Consider the following 18662-nt stretch of genomic DNA (forward strand, 5'->3'; position numbering starts at 1 on the left):
AGCAAGTGATATTAACTACAGATACTTGGTAGTTTGTGAATGTTGTGTTCTACTGGGTTGACTGATAATCCGTGGCCTTTTTTCAAACTTAAATGTGCACATGGTAATAGAAAAATATTGACGAATTCTTACATATGAGTATATTTGAAAGCGATTTTCTCTCTCTTCAAGAAGGCAGTATTGTGATTTCTCAAAATTTTAGTGATATTAGACTGATTAATTAAAACGAACGGTGCATGGAACTGAAACTGTATATTGATAAAGAGCAATGTTCGAAAATACGGGCACAGTTTCTCCTCGCTCTTCAAAAATGGAAGCCTTGACATTAAAAACTTACAGCACACCCATCAACCAAATGTTATTTATTGAGCAAAAAAATAGTTTTTCCCAATTTTTCGAAACAAAAAATCTGTAATGCATTAATCAAAGACGTACACTTCATTCCATTTTTAGTCCCCTCTTCATTGTTCCTAACGACAAATTTCATGTGCAGCAGTTTTGGCTGTAACTTCTCTGTTGATGCACTTTAACGATCTGAAAAAAAGAACAAGAATTAGAAAAGTATAGAAACCACAACACTAATATTAGAAGGAGCGGAAACGTCTCTATGAAATGGTGTTTAAATTTTTGTTAACCCTTTAATTTGTCTCCGCATTTTGAAGTATAAATTACACAAATATTTGCTCAGCCCAATAGTTACCTCTCATCTTTTCATTCACACGTTCGAAGTGGACAAATCGATAAATCAGTTTCGTTCTTTCTCTTTTTAAAATAAACATGTTTGTGTTCATAGAAAAACTATGACCATAAGTAAAAGAGACATCCTAAAATGAGGAAAACATATTTCCTGAGGCAATTTCTCTACTGCGTTCTCCGCAGTAAGTCAGCCGTAGCGAGAACCATTTCGAAAACCATCGATTTATAATAGAAGACATCCTGGCTTAACAAAGTGGTCCAAAATTATCACTTCAAGAGCCCCTATAGCCTAGAAAAATGAATGGGAAACCTTCCTTCGATGCAGCAATCTTCCCGAAGTGTTCTTTTGGCACTAATTAAACAAATAAGAAACCATCGAAGGTAGGAAACGCAAGAAAAGTAACTCTCATTATGGATGATGAAAAGGAACCAAAGGAAGTACCATTCTGAGGACTTAAACCGAAAAACTGTGAGCATGATTGTTAGAATAATGCGAAAAGCAACGACTTCTAAAAATGTCGTAATACATCTAAACATCTACTATGTGTTGCAAAACTTTGGTCGATCCCCACTTTTTTCTAGAAAAGTACTGACAAGACCATAACTCCAATGGGTATAAAATTTTAAAAGAGCAGAAGATACAATTGCACATATCAAATATGTAGTGTCATTCGTCAACCTTTCTTAGCTGCAGTCTCGTTTGTTTGCCCTCTCGTGAACTTGCAGAGAAATCTGCCTACTCATTTTGATTTGTGCAATTCTTAACAACAACATCTTAAATGCAGTTTTCAAACTTTACCGTTCCGTAAAATTTATCAAAAAAAGAAGACTCAGAAAGAGATTAGAAGTTATGCTCAGATTAGACGTTTTTGGTGTTGTGATTTCAAACGAATCCTTTTTCTGCTTTTCCCGTACGAGCAGCCCCAGAATGCACGTGCGAAGGAAGGTAGTAATTTGAGATCATCTTAGATCACAATATTTCTCCCCAAAGTTTTCATCAGAGATTGCTAGTGGATGTGTCTGATTCTCCAAAACAAATCAGTAACTTGCGAACTATATCCTACGGTGATTATCCTCATGATACATCTCTAGTTGCGCTGACAAAGCATGACTGCAGGCACGCTCGGAAGTCCGCGAGAGCCTCTTTACCCGCAAATGGATTGAGACAACAGAAACGGGAACAACGACTTAGGTTTTGCAAATGTGAGGAACAAGCGTTTCGTGATTCCGACTACTACACAAAATCACTGCCCAGACAGGATAATCCTTTTTTTGTAGGAATTTGTGCTGCAGAAACTAAACAACACAAATTCTAACCAATAAAAGAAAAACTAGATAGCGGCAAAGTTCTTGCAAGTGGAAATTTCAGTTTTTGCAGATGTTGAAATTTTAGAGAATGTGCTTTTGATTGTACGCAATTATGTATACTACATGAGCGAATGTCAGCAGTTAATGCGATTCCGATCTCAATTCTAATCAAAGTTCAAGAGTAGACATTTTGGGAAAGGACGCTTAGCAGAGAGTCTTTTTTGCAGATTAGCGCATTCTCTAGTTATGTAATTCTGTTTATTCTAATGTAATTCTGCTTCTTGAAGTAGAAAGAGTTTCTAGATTCTGATTACAATGATAATTCTTTACAGAAAAAGTTTACCGAATGACATATTCGCTGCGTTTTTTTCTAAAATCCAAAAAGGTTGTGTATAGAAGCTTTGCAAATGCTGTTTGCAAATATGAGAGTCATCCATAGAAAAATGTATTTCATCAGCTTATTGTAGTTTGTTCTTCGGCGAACTCTTAGAACTACTGTTACGGTAAATTTCGTATATGCATATGGGATCTTCTTTCTGGATTCTCATTTATGCCGAATGTGCTCAATATTGTGAAACTAACGCATCTGCAGCAACTCACACTCTTTCTCTTTTCCCATTACTCTGTCCTACGATCAAATCATCTGATCGAAAACATTCTTGGCGAACTATATATGACCTTTGGCTTGTAATGATTACATCTACAGTGACAATTTTATGCAAAATATCATAATAATATAATATATGTTTTCTCTAAAGGATGTTGTTTGGCAAATCTACTGGCACTTTTTAACTAAAATTCTGAGAACTACTGTGATGTAAGGTGACCTCAAATTACTACTTTCGTGATTTATCAGTTCCTGAAAAAAAGACCTGACAGGAAGATTCTTTACTTTGTGTCGATTTTCACAGTGATAACAGTGTTTTATTGTCACACTAAAATTTTGGACATTTTAAAAAACTTACCAGACGACTTAAATAGAAAAATGTAGGTGCTATAGGTGTTGCTGTGAGATGGTCCTCGGAAAATTCCTTTGATGGAGACATGTGCGAACAATTTTAAACATATGCATTTTCTACTGCTTGCGAAAAGAAGAGGAAGCGTATGTTTTCAAAATCACAACACCACAACAATGTACTCGTAACGTATTGAATACTCGAAACGCACGAAACACGAGCACGAACACGTGCACGAAACTGTATTTCGAGTCGCTCGTATTTTGGAATGTCTAATAAAAAATAATCTAAGCATAACTTCTAATCATTCTTTTAGTACTTTGTTTGTTTTCGTTTGCTTGTTTTTTTTTTGACAAATTTTACGGAGTGAGCAAATTTTGGGAGCTGCAGCTAAAATGTTGTTGTCAAAAATTGCACAAATCAAAATAAGTAGGCGGACTTCTCGACCAACAAGAGTGGAGCGAAGAATGCATGACGAATAATACACGAAACACGAACACGTGTACACGATACTGTATTACGAGTCGCTCGTAGCATTTTGGAATATTTAATATTTTCAGTGATTCGCAGTCGATCAATTTGAACATCATCAAATTAATGTTCATTTGTGATAAGAACGAGAATCATTCGAGTTCGCCTTAAGCTCATCTCTGGAATTGAATTGACATGTTCTAATGCCTTACGCTAGATTGTTTCTTCCAGAAGAACTAAATCATCATTTAAAATTCAAGGCAGATTCCACATGCAAGCAAACTGTGACGGTAAAATCTATTCTTGCATGTTACAATGCAAAAGCCAACACCCGCAAAGAAAACAACAGAGATTCGTGAGTCGTTTCCATTATGTTTGGTGGCAACACATGATCAATACTGCCGGCACCCACACCCAACGTTCTAAAGATTTGTACATGCTGGTCCTGCTCCTAGTCTTACTCACATCTGCAACTGCATCAATCATTAGCATCACAGGCATGAAATATCCCCGACTTATCCTGATCCGAAATGAAATCGTACATGTATTAACTTTTCTGCTTTGTACCTACCTGTACATTCGATGGCTACTTTCCAGAATATCTCCGCGAGTTAGCGGACTCAATCTCAAGTGGGTAGACCTGAATCATCACTTGACCTTCAACCCACCAGAATTCATGGACAGAGGATTTTCGGATCTTATAAAATATGGTAATCAACACTTTAAAATCGTTTCATGTGCCTGGCCTATGGGCATCCCAATTAATTTATTGGTTTTAGAAACATGTCTTGGGCTTCTTTTCTCAGAATGAAAATTACACATCTAACTGAAAGGTAGTTCTAAATGTCCTCTGCGATTTGATAGACAGGCTTTTACTCCATACGATACTCCTACTCCAATTTTTTTATTCTATTAATTTTCATTGTTTTCTTAACCCTCAATGTGAAGTGTCAAGTTCACGAAACGACGCATTTTCGCCATCACTTTTTTGCAATTAATCGAGGGGATTTAGCCGCTGAAACTAGTTTAAAACTTTCTATGCTAAATGCTTAATATGCAATATATTTTTTTTGTCACCAAGGTAAATGAGATCTACGCACTGTGCAGTATCCTTAGGTACTGTTGTGACGTTAAAGCCATCACCCCACGAATCTGAGATTTCATTTTTTATTTTTTTTTTACGGATTTTTTTTTACGGGTTTCAGGTGCAGTATTCGTATACGGGATCGTAGATTATGGAAAGAAGGGTGATTCCGTCCATTACTTCCTAATTGCCGCAAAGAACGGCCCGGAAGATACGGCTTCGAGCGTTCCGGTGCGCTATTTTCTTCAACGAGTCCGATTCGAGCGCGCATGCCTTGTACACGCACCGCATCTTCCGGGCCGTTTTTTTACGGGAATTAGGAAGAAATGGGCGGAATCACCTCTTCTCCATAATCCACTATCCCATATAAGAATACTCCACCTAAACGCACCACCTCAGATTCGTAGGGTGATACCTTTAAGGAACTGCATGTGGGATAATCCTATAGTGTGAGAGAGTGTTATGAATCTAAAAATTTAATAAATCTAAAACCCAATCTCGTACTAGAAACGAGACAGCGAGGATCTCACGTGAAGGTAGAACTCGACTGTGTATCCCTTCCGTCTCTGACCCCTTAACTATTGCTATACACCGGACTCTTTTGCGACCACAATTGCAAGATGATATTGTATTGATGAACATCCGGAACGACAGCATCAAGCGACAGTTAGTTCGCAGTAGATTCTACGACAGGCAATTTGTGTCAGAGTGTTGTGTTGTCTGTCCATTCGGTAAGACTGGTGATTGCACGAAAATCAGAGTTATCCAAAAAATAGAATGTCCAACGTACAACGCCATTTATATTGGAGAAACTGAAAGGATGCTGAACCTGGGTTTCTAGGAGCATTTGGCTGATAAAAGGCGTGGAAGTTCGGCAAAACCGTTGGGGCGCCACAAAAATGAGAAGCATGATGAAAATCAGTTTGAAATAAACTGTTGAAATAAAATCTACGATATTAGAGCGCGAGAACGAAATATGTGCTAGGAAGGCATTGGAAGTATTCTGGATTTCCGACAGTAATCCATCCATGATTGACAGAAACTGAGTGCTTATCAATTACCAATGGCTTCTTGCCGTTCGTAACAGTCTGCGAGCTATGAGATTGTCCCACATACTGCTTCTTAACGTTATCCAGATATGAATACTTAAGGATACTGCACAGTGCGTAGATCTCATTCGCCTTAGTGAGAGGTGAGTTCCACTACGGAAGGGTTTTCACTTACCATGCAGAGTATATCTAAACTAGAAAAATGTGCCGACTCTTCCCTTCCTAGTATGAAATCACGTTTATATATTATTACTAGTAATATTTTGGACCTATTTAGAACAGTATTGGAAAATGAGGCACAAGATATTTTCGTATTGTGCTGCTCAAGGGTACCGACCATATATGGAAGACAGAATGCATTACATGTTTGATCCAAACAATAATCTTTCAACATTCGGAATCTTTGATGGTCATGGGGGAATGGTGAGTTACTCAGAAAGTGTGTGAGAGCACATGCATATCTGTGCGGGTTTAACGAAACAAACTATGTTAAGTTTGCGTTATCTGAATTATAATACTGACTCATGAGAATTACAAGAGTAACAGAAATGATAAAAGAAACCGTTCTAGACATGCGTTCGACGTTGCTTTTTGCTACACCTGTTATTTGCTGCAAATTTACACCTCGCGCGAAGCATCTATTCAAGTCACCTCTTTTGTAACACGAGGAAAAAATAAACGTTTAGGCAGAATCTATGTGCAAACGTATTTCGCGAAATGCCATAGGATATATTACCTGCTTTCAATATGCGCATACTTAGAAGGGAGCAATTGGAGAATTCTTTGATCGAAATATCAATTTTAAAGTGTCTCGAAATTTCTGGAGTCAAATTTTGCAAGATCGATTCGCAAACGTATTCTCAGATGTGAGATTCGACGAAAGCTTAGCATTGAAGGGGTATTGAATCTGAGAGATCCAATAGAAGAGGTTTACTATCAAGTATTTATTACCATTATGCTCTTCTTCGATATAGTGAACCTTTTATGATGTTCTCCTTATTCCAGATATTTGTTACCGAAGTTCATCGACTGGATGATGCACTTTCCCGAATAGACCCTAACTGCACTTCTTTAGTGGGTAAGTAGCAATAACATCTTTGTATTACCACCGAGAGCAGAAACGGTCTTTTGCAACGAGCCTTCATGTAATTGTGCAATTTAGGTCGTTTTGCTTGTGGAATTTGAGGAAGGGAATTTGAGGGGAAAGATATAACAGAAAGAAAAATTGGGTAGACGTGAATGTAATGGGCCTGTTCCCCCGCTCATTGTTGAAGGCAATCGAAGTAATGAGAGCAAAAAGAACTGTACATGAAAATTTTTTATAGATTTCTCTTTGTCACTCCCACATTCAAACAATTGAGCAGACGTTGCCTACCCACTGCTAGGGATAATTCATCTTGGAGAGATATAGTTTTCAGTTCTATACCTATGTTACATCTTGTGGTGGATGTAGCGCAGTTGATAAAGAATTCGACCTCCACAATCGCAAGTTACTGTGCAGGTAGCACACGTGCTCGTGAACCTTAAAACTCACATTCTGAATTGAAGTCCAACATAGTAGATGCATCCTTCACGTCAGACACTAATTCCTGCCTACACCTATCAAAGCCAACACAATATAACGCTCTAAGATCAACGTGATGTGTTGTCGTTTTTACTGCGATTGTAAGGGCTCAATCCCTAAAAAAAAAGTGGTACTTTTGCATTTAGAGTACGAGAGTTAAAAGAACACATTTCTCCGCCGACAGTGACGCATTTATTATTATCACTCGAAAAGCAATTTCGGTGTTGTTACTGAGCGAAAAAAGACATCTACAGGCGCAATTAAAATTAGTACAAAGGAGGCTCTACGAGTTTGTGAATATCGACGCTCAAAGTGAGTTTCATTCAATTTAACTGGCTACGTTTTGAAGAAGGAGACATCTTCTACAATTCTACGAAACTTGGTGCTTCTAGCTTCGCTACATTTTTTTGAAACCTAGTTGAGAAAGATAGATTTCGCATCAAATTTTCCAGTTTTTCTCAAGTAGCTTTCGAGACAACCACAACACCTACAGAGTCCAAAATTTGCAGTTAACGGTTCTTCTTGATGCTCTATCAAAATAAACTATAAAGTACTTCAACAGCGCTACCGAAATATCACAATGGGAAAAAGTGCGAAATCTCACACTACAGACAACACGACTACGCTTCAAAATCTGTGTGACTTCAAACAAAGTCCAATAACTCAGCACGTTGTTTATGAAGACCAAGTCGGTTTGAAGTATGTTGTAAAGGAAGATTTTTTTAGAGACCTAGAGGGTCTCTAAAAAAAGATATTTTAACACTTTTATAGAGCAAATCTTCCTTTACAGAAAGCAGCCACCTTTGTCTTCCTGCGTCCCTTCTGCAGTGTGTTATTCAAATTTATTTTAAGCTACTAGTATCCGACCAGTCCACCAGTAATTTCAAATCAGCGCCTGGGTTAATCGCCAAAATGAAATCTAAATAACACCTAATGTGGGGCGAGTGCGGCGCAGTCGGTTAGAGGTTCCGCTTCCTGCACGATCGATCGGAAGTTCGAATCTGCCCTAGTGCTCACCAAACCTTTCATCCCTCCGGGGTCGATAAATTGGTACCACACTTATCTGGGAGGCTATATTACACTACACTACCACTCGACTAAGAGGAGTACCATTCAAAAAATCGTAAGTAGATGCCCAAACTCGGAAAAAAAAAACACTACCTTTTTCATCGTAGCAATCATTACCCCGAACAATTGGCGTCCAAAAGAAGTTGTTACAGAGGCAGTTATACAAGACCATTTCACCCTGAAGTGAGCTAGATGAAGTGCTCATTTTGGCTAAAAGGAATAAAATTATGCTCAATCTATCTCAAATGTCTCAACTAGATGATTTTGTAATTTTTGAAGATTCTATTTTCGGACTCGAACAGAAACGGGACCTATGTTTCATAGTAACCCTTAGTTACTATCCGTACATCATGTACAGATAGTAAATAAGCATTACCAATCAGCTTGTCGGGCGGGTGTAGTGTAGCGGTTAGAGGTTCCGCTTCCTGGACGATCTATCAGAGGTTCGAATCCACCTAGTGCTCACCAAGCCTTTCATCCCTCCGGTGTCGATAAATTGGTAGCAAATTTGTCTTGGAGGATAAAAACACTGACCTGGCACATCGGCTAGCCCTCATAAGTCATTTTATAGGCCAATTACACGTTCGTAAACCTCAAACGATTCTGAATTGAAGTGAACGTGGTAACGGATTGATTAATGCCAGACATTTTATCCTTTGTCCTTTATGCGGCTAAAAGAGCTTTAAATACAATTTCAGAAAAACTGCTGAAAGTGAGACTGCTCGTCTCAGTAATTTTTCTCGGTTTTGCAAAAATCAAGATTTCGGCAGGGATCGAACTATTCATTGTCTGTAATCATTATCAATGACTGAAATTGTGTTCAGGAAGTAGAAAATAGTGAAAAAAATGCTTTTAGAATGTGATCTGCGTCAGTATTAATTGTTTTATTCCATTTTGCAAAAATAGAAAAATTCCGGCGGGATCGAACTCACAACCGTTCGTTTCCATTGTTTATGAGCAAAATTGTTTGTAAAGAGTAGGAAGTAATGTGAAAATGGTTTTAAAACGTCTTCTCCGTCGTTTCCAGCCGTTTTTTTTCATTTCTCTCCATTTTGCAGAAATAATGGTTCCTGCGGGGATCGAACTTCCAACCGTTTGGAATCGCTGTCAGAAGAAGATTTGCGTCGTCGAATACACGTTGATAGCTTCCTCATCTTTTCAATTTATGTGTGCATATATAAGAAGCGAGAGCATCACAGGTTTTCAATGATGTCATGGACGCCATCCGATCTTCCTGCCAGGCAACCGAGCGGTTATGAAAACCATGGCAGAGTTAATACCTATACCATCTGCGGGAAACGCCTGATTTAAATGTTACTTCGAGACGCCGTAGTCAAACGACGCCGTCCATAGAAAGCATTGTATTAGTTAACGACCCGGTATTTCTTCATAGTGATTGGAAAATGGCACGAATCACGGACTTGCATACAGGGTCTGACGGCAATATCCTAGAATTAGAACTAGTAACGTCCACCAGACGAAAAGTTCATCGGCTAGTGAATCTTTTGAACCTATAAGAAATTCAGGATCAGTCCCCTACGATGCACAAGAGACGCTAGCTTAAAGACCAGCAGTAGCGAAACGTCTGGTTTTCCGCCTACTAGACAACGCAATAGAAGCTGGTTTGGCGCAGTCGGTTAGAGGTCCGTTGTAGCCACACTGTCGAGGGTTCGAATTCGTCCTAGTGCTCACCTTTCATCCCTCAGGGGTCGATAAATTGGTACCAGACTTGTCTGGGAGAATAAAAACACTGACTTGATCATCGGCTGACCCCCGCAAGTCATTGTATAGGCCAGCACGCGGTCCAAAACCTCAACGATTACGAATTCCAGTAAAATGCGTTGGCGCATCCCAAGTGGATTGATACGCCAGTGACTTTGACTTTGACGTTGAGACGACACAACTAAGAACTAGACACTGCAACACAGAAGATCTAACATTGCATTTGTTTCCACGCTGTCGAAGGCTTTCTCAGAGTCGACAAAGGTTCGAGCAAGGGGCAGGCTGTTTGATACTGGAGCTGACAAATGGAAAAGGATTGAGCAGAACCTCTAATAACCTCCATATCACGACGAGAAGAGGTGCGGATACCACTCTTTGTTCAGCAAGGCTGTTACCGGAATATCATAGTCGCGGAGGTCATTGCGGCACTTCTTTAGACTCGTTCTTCTTTGTGCTACCTCCAGAATCTTTTTGTTCTGTTTGTATTAAAAAAAAACTCTTCCGCAACGCTTTCCTGCAGCTGGTGTTCACCACCAACTGCCCAATGTTCATTCGGATTAAGCCTCAAAGTCCTTGTTCTCGCCAACAATTCCTTGGTGGTCTTCAAAAGTCGTCCCAAGTCTGTCATGGGTGGCTACAAGGTACTTTCAGTACAAAATTTCAGTCCTCTGAGCAGCAGCTCGTAGCCCACGTTTGGGTTCTACTCGATGTTGCAGTCACCTTGGGGCAAGAAGTCCTCGAGTATGCAATCGTCGTATACGACGCGTTTCCTCCTTCTTTACTGATAATGAATGTTCTTTCCCACCGTTTGGCTGAGTCGTACTTTCGCTTAAAGGAGAGGGTGATAAAAACCAATACAAAAGGACTGGACTACCGAATCTTTAAGTAGACATCACCTTGGGTTGAGCGTATGTGCTCGATTTTTGCGACGCCGCCGAAATGTTAGCCAGAATAAAACCAAAAGGAATCAATTCAGCTCAGAAAGGTAATGCCCGATCAAATCTACAATGCCAAGATCCTGAGATCGAACTTGGTAGAATAAACTATTCATCAACTCGCAGCAGTTCTTTTTTAATTTGGAAAAATCTTGAAGAAGATTCAATTTGAGATGTATCTTTCGTCAACCCATGACAATTGGTCGATTGGTGTGTACGCCATTTTTGATAACAGAATTCCCCTTTCGAAATGCGAAGATAAAGACGCGGTTTCTTTAAGCATTGCTTCTTACACCTACACAGTAATAATTTCAGCATCAACGGGTTTAGTGTTTTGAATGAATTCGAAAAAATAAATGGTGTCAAACCTGCTCGGTTTTGTTTTCTTGATTTTGGTTATCTACGAAAAAAATCAATAAGACTTCGAAATAGTAACTGCAATGTCGTATAGAACAACGAATTCTCTAACAAAGGGTGTATAATATTTTGCTAACACCTTCTAATTCCATGTGCAGTCTAAGTTCGAAGAAAATGGCTCTGAACTCTTAGACCCATTTCCGCATTCTCGCCCAATACAAGTGGGATCGCCATAAACTTCTTATGAAACTTGAACATTAACTGGTACAACCAACGAAACGGATCAAAATACAGCTTCCTATCATCATGCTATATAATAATGGCCTTGGTCTATCACGTAAATGTGTGTGAGGAAAAATTCAAAAAAGGGGGTGTGACGGGTTACATGGCGTCGTATTGATGCGCCGATGCCACAGAGCTATAAAATGGAGTGTTGTGCCGGGTTCTATGGCGTCGCATTGGTGCGCAGGCGTCGCAAAGCGGTGAAAAGTGGTGACATGGGCCCAACAGCATGGAATTGTTATGCCATAGTCCATTAGTATTGCATAATAACTTAGTGTGAATTACCCAAAATGTAAATGAGACGTTGCAACCGTTTCATATCTATGGCCACTGCAAGTGCTGCGCTGCACCTCTATGACTCCTCCGCATGTCTATTTCCTTGCACGCTCTCCTCAGGTTGATAACATACCTTCTTCAGAAAGTGGAAACACGAATGAAACCGGCTGCTTAAATAGTAACCAGCAGTTCACACGATCTGACGAAGAACGTTATCATTATTAGTACGATGATTTCGTTCACGTCATTTTACGTTAAAAAATCATTCTGTGATAACTGTTGCCGGAAGTCAGAAGGAAAACCCAAACTTCGAATAATGCTCTCAAATTGTGTTTATATTATGTTGGAGTCGAAGGAGTGTTTGGAACAGAAGTTTGAATAATTCCTAATGCAGAACTGACGCATTTGGAATGGAAGTTATGAAATCTTTCGCCTTTATTTATAATAAAAAAGAGGAGGGAAGCGTTGTTAGAAAAACACAAATCTAATTTGACAATAAATGCCATTATTAATTTTCGTTGATCAATCAAGGCGAGCGAAGCGAACACCGCAGAAAGTCTGAATCCTGGATTTAATCAGAAGTTCAGACTGGTGCTTAATATCCATCAAATTGCTATTTTAACCTGCAGATAATCACTGCAAACAATGCATAGTAACAAAATAATGTTTTTCTTTTCAAAAATCACTCTGTTTCAAGAGAGAGCGCAAATCTGACAAACGATTTAAGTACCTATGTGCACTTATTTGAGGCAATTGTAGTTACAGTTTTTTACTTCTTCAAGTTAACAAAGTAGTGGCATCGCTGCAGAGTGCCCTTTCCTGAACGATTCTTTGTGAAGTGAAACCAAAATATTGTGGAAAGTCGCTTGAACAATTACTTTTTAAAAAAAATAAAAGGCACAATTATTTGCTTTTAGTTGGAACGTTACTCAAAATGAGCTTTAAAAGTGGTGAACTGAAAGAAAATGCAAAAAAGGAGCAAATTTCAAACAATCAACATATAATGAGAAACAAAAGCAACAAGGCACAGAAAATAACGAGGAACAGAGGAAAGAAATAAAATCAATATGATCTAGCCAATTTTCTAGTTCTGATAATATATTAGGAGTGAGGAAGATAAACTCACTGTAGAACCAGACTTCATGCCTTCAATCTTAGTAAATGCGGATATAAATCGAAGCGTATAAAGTTATGAAAATCTTTGTTCAGCTTAGTTGCAATTTGCTTTCTTTTCTTTGTTCCAAGAGGCATCACATTATAAATTTCTATTTGCGCTCATTTCAGGCTCAACGATGATCGCTGCCATTTTGGAGGATAATCGTTACTTAAGTGTCATAAATGTCGGTGATTCAAGGGCGGTTGCGTGTGATACGTGCGATCAAATGATTTCCCTGAGCAAAGATCACAAACCAGATGATGTGGGTGCAGAAAATTTACCGTATAGTCTAATGTATGTATTTGGGCATTTTATTCGAAATTAAGCACATTAGACTTGCATGCAGCCTCATTGTGAGTCTCTTTTTTAGGTTTCCCAATGTCAACTGGGCTTGTCGTAGACGTCCCCCATATCTCTTATGTTAAGAATTGTATTAGGTTGGTCCGAAAGTCTTGCACCAAATTTTGTTTTTCGATCCAGAATAAGGAATTCAGAGGTTCTGAGTTAAAGTTTCTTTTAGTAATTGAATATGGTAGAATGTTCTAGAAGCTTACATCACAGGGACTGAACAAAAAAAAAACTGAACAGGAATGGAAGATTTTCCTGTGTTGTTATAGGATTGTTGTGGGATTCGAAGGGAATACTGTACCATGAACTGCTCCCGTCTGAGTACACCGTGACCGCTCATGTCTACTCTATTTGAATACAGAAATTGGCAGACACAGTTCGCCTAAAGCGTAAGAAAATTGCACATGCAGCTCTACTGCATGACAATGCTCGACTCACGGTGCAAAACCTTCTCGTCAAAAGAAATTCCAAACTTGATTTCGAAGTTCTACAGTACAATGCTTATTCTGCTGATTTGGCTCAATCTGACTATGATTTGTTTCGCGGAGTGAAGCTACGAGACAAAACATTCGATGATCAGAAAGAGCTGGAAAGTAAGATTTAGCGCTCGTTCCATTCGCAGCCGCAAGAACTTTGGACTTCTGGAACTGATACTCTGGTGAAGCATTGGACATACGTAATGGATCATCATTTTATTATTATTTCGCTGATTGATGTCCGTGAACAATAAAGTTATAATTGTTTCAAAAAAAATGTGAAACATGGTGCAAGGCGTTCGGACCAACCCAATAATAGGGACGTAATGGTATAGTAAGATGGGCGCTAGGCTCCTATCCTTAGAGCTCCTGCCTAAAGAAAATGTTGAAAAAGGATACCAAAACTTTACGGGAAATGGCCAGTTATCGGGTACAGTTAGAAATGATAAGGGTCGTAACAAAGGTGAGGCAGATAAACGATACCATCAGAGCTTCGTTATGGGAGCATTCAAAATCATTCAACATTCTTGCATCCACCATAATAATTTCTTCATACACTGAACTCGAACGCCGATTACACAGCCGATCTTTCATAACCAAAATAAAGAACGAAATAGCGTTCTTGCGACCAGATCCTGCTATACTCTCGGTAAAATGTTCTCTATTGTAAGAAGCGTAAAGGTTTGACCTTCCTTGAATATTGGCATAATGATCTCAAGTATTCGATGGACAATGTTGAGCAATAACCAAAATTGTTAACAGTCTTTATTACGACTAACGTTTCGGGGTTGTCTCCTTCGTCATTGCCTTGAAAGTCAGAACATTTGCAACACATCTTCTCAAGTGCCTCATCCAGAACAATTCATCATCCCCTAAGATATTACTCCCAGAAACAAAAACCAAAGGAGCCCAAATCGTTGTGCTTACCTCAGTAACCGCGTTGTCGTGATGCTAGTGGACATCCGCGTGGTGGAATCGCTACGCTAATACTAATTAGGGTGCGACCCGCATATAACCCCGTAGATCAAAACCAGGTTTCGGTGCGCAACGAGAATATGCTACAGTGGATGACTCGAAGAAGATTAATTTATGCCTGCCTTTCATAATCGACGATTTGAGCAAAGCTATACGGGCTAGCCTGGTAAAGTGCGGTCTCGAGGACAAAGTGAGAATTGTGGAAATACCTCCAACAAATCTCAAAAAGAAATTAGTTCGAATTAGAATGTACAATCGCTTCTGTCCTACTCCGGACTACGTGATATGCCCATTCGAACGCGATGGTCTCTCGTGTAGTCTATGTAATTTCGTGCAAAAAATGTGGGTACCAATACAGCGGCGAAACAGGACGACCGCTTTGTGCTCGTATTAAAAAACGGAAAGAAACAATCGAATGCAGCGTACCTCGTATAATCCCTCTGAGTTTACCGCAGACAATGCCATGAAAATGTTCCTTTCCGCATAGCTGCCACAATACTATCGTACAAACTCGCAATTATAGCTCGCAGAAATTTAGAAGGGTTTTGGATAATTGCGAAAGGTCCAAAAATTAATAGAAAGGAAGAGTGCATAGCGGAACCATGGATCTGCATCAAGGCCCGGGTTTTGATCTAAGGAGTCATTTGCAGGTCGCATCCTAACTAGTATTAGCTAAGCAATTCCAGCACGCGGAAGGACTCTTGATACCATGCAATCACCCTCTCTGCCACACGGGCAAGTCACGCAGCTGGTAGTTGTGCAGATGACACGCACTATTACGCACCAGCTGACACTTGAGGTTTGTTGGTGCACAACCCTCACGTCGTTCTGAAGATCTGCTTTTCGCAGGCAGCTCCGCTCTGCTTATATCATCAGATATGTAAGATAAACAGAAACATCAGGTCTCTATTTAAAAAAAAAGACCCTTGTGACTCGTAGTTGTGGTACGTGGTGGTCTGTTGCGTTACCAAGTCTACCTAATGAGGTAAGCACTAACCAGTGTGTTGCTGTTTGAGTTTGCCTAACGTCTAAACGACCGGCTAAAGCCGAACTTCAGGCTTTTTTGGTGTTCGCTTCGCTCGACTTCACCGATCAATAAGAAATAATAGCAGCGACTTTTTTTTGTAAAATTGGAGTTGTTTTCTTTCTATCAACGCTTTCTTCAATTTTTCTCCGAAAATTTAAGCATAGATGAAAGATTTGATGGTTTTTCCTTGGACGCATCAGTTCCATATTTGGAGAAGGATCTAACTTGATTTTACATCCTATTTTTCTCTCAAATCTCCACAATTTGAAAACATTATTCAAAGTATGGGTTTCCTCCGTTCTCAACTATTAGCAAGGAACGATGTGCTAACACGAAATGACGTGAATATCACTATCGTAGTGATAAAAATAGTGTTCTACGTCAGAACACGAAAACTGTTGGCTACTATGCATTGTGTTTAAGCAGCCGTTCGCACGCAAATTTTTTCGTGGTGTTCTCTTCGCTCACATTCACTGATCAATTAATCAAAATTAATCAAAAATTAATCGTAGTGACATTTTTTGTAAAATCAGAATTCTGCTTCTCTAGCAACGTTGTCTTTTTCTCACTATAAATAAAGGCGAAAGATTTCATAGCCTTCTTTCGAAATGTGTCAGTTCTACATTTTGAGAATATGCAAACTTCAGCTTCAAACACTCTTTCGATACCAACATTATAGGAAAGTATTACTCGAAATATGAGTTTCCTTCCTGTTTTCTTCAACAGCCCAACAATGATGTTCAACATAAAATGACGTGAACGACACCATCGTGCTGATAAAGCTAACGTTCCTCGTCAGATCATGTGAACTGCTGGTTACTATTTAAGCAGCCGGTTTCATTCGTGTTTCCACTTTCTGAGAAAGGCATGTTACCAAAATGAGGTAAACATGCAAGGAAGCGGACGCACGGAGGAGTAATAGAGATGAAAAGCAGCGTGTAGCGTAGCGACCACGAGTATGAAACGGCTACAACGTCCCATTTACCTTTTGCGACATGCACACGAAGCTACTGCGCGAAAATATTGCATTATGGCACAACAATCCCACGCCGTTGGACCCGTCGCACCCAATTTTATAGCTATCTGGCGTCGGTGCACCAACTCGACGCCTGTGGACCCGTCGCACCCCCTTTTCGAATTTCGTGACTGACACACACACGTGACAGAATAAGCCCGTTATTATATATCATGATTATATTATATTATATTATATTATATTATATTATATTATATTATATTATATTATATTATATTATATTATATTATATTACATTATATTATATTATATTATATTATATTATATTATATTATATTATATTATATTATATTATATTATATTATATTATATTATATTATATTATATTATATTATATTATATGATATGATATGATATGATATGATATGATATGATATGATATGATATGATATGATATGATAGGTAACTCCGATTTTCGTGCAATCAACAGTCTTACCGAATGGACAAACAACGCAACACTGACACACATTGCCTATCGTAGAATCTATTGCGAAGTAATTGTCGTTTGATCTTGTCGTTCGGGATGCTCATCAATACAACATCATCGTGCAACTGTGCTCACGAAAGAGTCCTGTATATAGCAGCGATTAAGGAGTCAGAAATAAAGTGTATACAGAGAGGAATTTTACCTTTACGTGGGATCCTCATTGTCTTGTTTTTAGTTCGAGTTCGAGATTGGGTGTTAGATTTCGATCTCCTGTAACCGTCTGAAATGGCTGGCTAGTTCTGGTGATTCCAAACGTTCTCTATCACCTGTGCCCAATACTGTTGCTGTTTTGACCATAGTTCGGATAATTGCCTTTTTCATGCCAATTGGATGAGCTGACGATGTGTTTATCAGTATGTTTTTCAAGCTTTCTTTGCGATACAATTTCACACTTGCAATGCCATTGTGTAGTTTCATTTGAGCATTCAAATAAATCAGCCGACCATCTTTTGGTCGTACTCGGGTAAGTTTTATGTACTGCGATCGTTCGTTCAAAATTCTAAAACATTCGTTCATTTCAGATTGCGTTGATGTTACAATGAAGCAATCATCGTTATAACGGTAGTATATCTGTGAAAGACGTTCGATTATTTATAGAAGTATTTATAGAAGTTCTATTTTGCTCATGAAGCGAATGGCGAGAACTGGAGCAAGCATTTGGCTCATAGCAAGTCCTCTTATTTGAGAGTAGTATTTTCCTCACCAATTGAAAGTGCTGTACTAAAGGCATTTGCTGATCAGGATCCTTATGCGTTGTTTGCTTAGACCAAAGGTTTCTATACTACGACCATGTCTATCCGATTCATTTCACTGGCATTTCAGATAACGGTTGTAACCTGTTCGTTTGAACATTTGTGGATAAATGCGTCACGTCAAATGACTCCATGAGTCCATTTTGGAATCAATACCTACTTACTTGTATGGTTAGGTGGTCCGTCTTCACTGCACATGGGGGCTCCAGCATCTTTTCCGCTCATTTCGTTCACTCGCTATTGTCATCCAAGATGTTCTCAAGATTCGTGAGTGACGTTGACAATGTCCTTGAGCTGTATCCAGCTGAGCTCTAATCTGGTCTATCCATATAGCGAACAGATCACCCCATCTCTTTAGCGGCTTCTCTCGAGGGCGTTCAGCATCTTGGGAGCTACTCCAACATTGGGCACTACGGCTCTAACATTATTTTACTCCACCTACCGTCTAGCCTAACTCTTTATAATGTAACCGGCCCATATATACACTGCTCTTGATATGTAATCCACTAGTTCGCAAAGACGGGACATTGCTTTTAAGACGGAGCTGCGAAGACTGGTTAGGTGTGGTGCGCCTGTTAAACTTCAGAAGATATCTCTCAATGGCATTGAGGGTAGTGAGTAGTTTCTTAGACGTGGC

At 39.2% G+C, this 18662-nt stretch overlaps 1 protein-coding gene across 1 annotated transcript; it reads left to right on the top strand.

The window, feature by feature from the left end:
- Positions 1–4138: 4138 nt before the first annotated feature.
- RB195_023951 (uncharacterized protein) lies at positions 4139–17804 on the top strand (the record flags this gene model as incomplete). The annotated part of the gene is made up of 6 exons (XM_064211572.1): positions 4139–4141; positions 6570–6642; positions 13053–13186; positions 13634–13865; positions 17685–17736; positions 17795–17804. 6 exons carry the CDS (start codon positions 4139–4141, stop codon positions 17802–17804), a joined length of 504 nt encoding a protein of 167 aa, XP_064067453.1.
- Between the last annotated feature and the right edge of the window lie 858 nt (positions 17805–18662).

Source organism: Necator americanus, chromosome X (genome assembly GCF_031761385.1).
Source record: "Necator americanus strain Aroian chromosome X, whole genome shotgun sequence".
NCBI classification, from domain to species: Eukaryota; Metazoa; Nematoda; class Chromadorea; order Rhabditida; family Ancylostomatidae; genus Necator; species Necator americanus.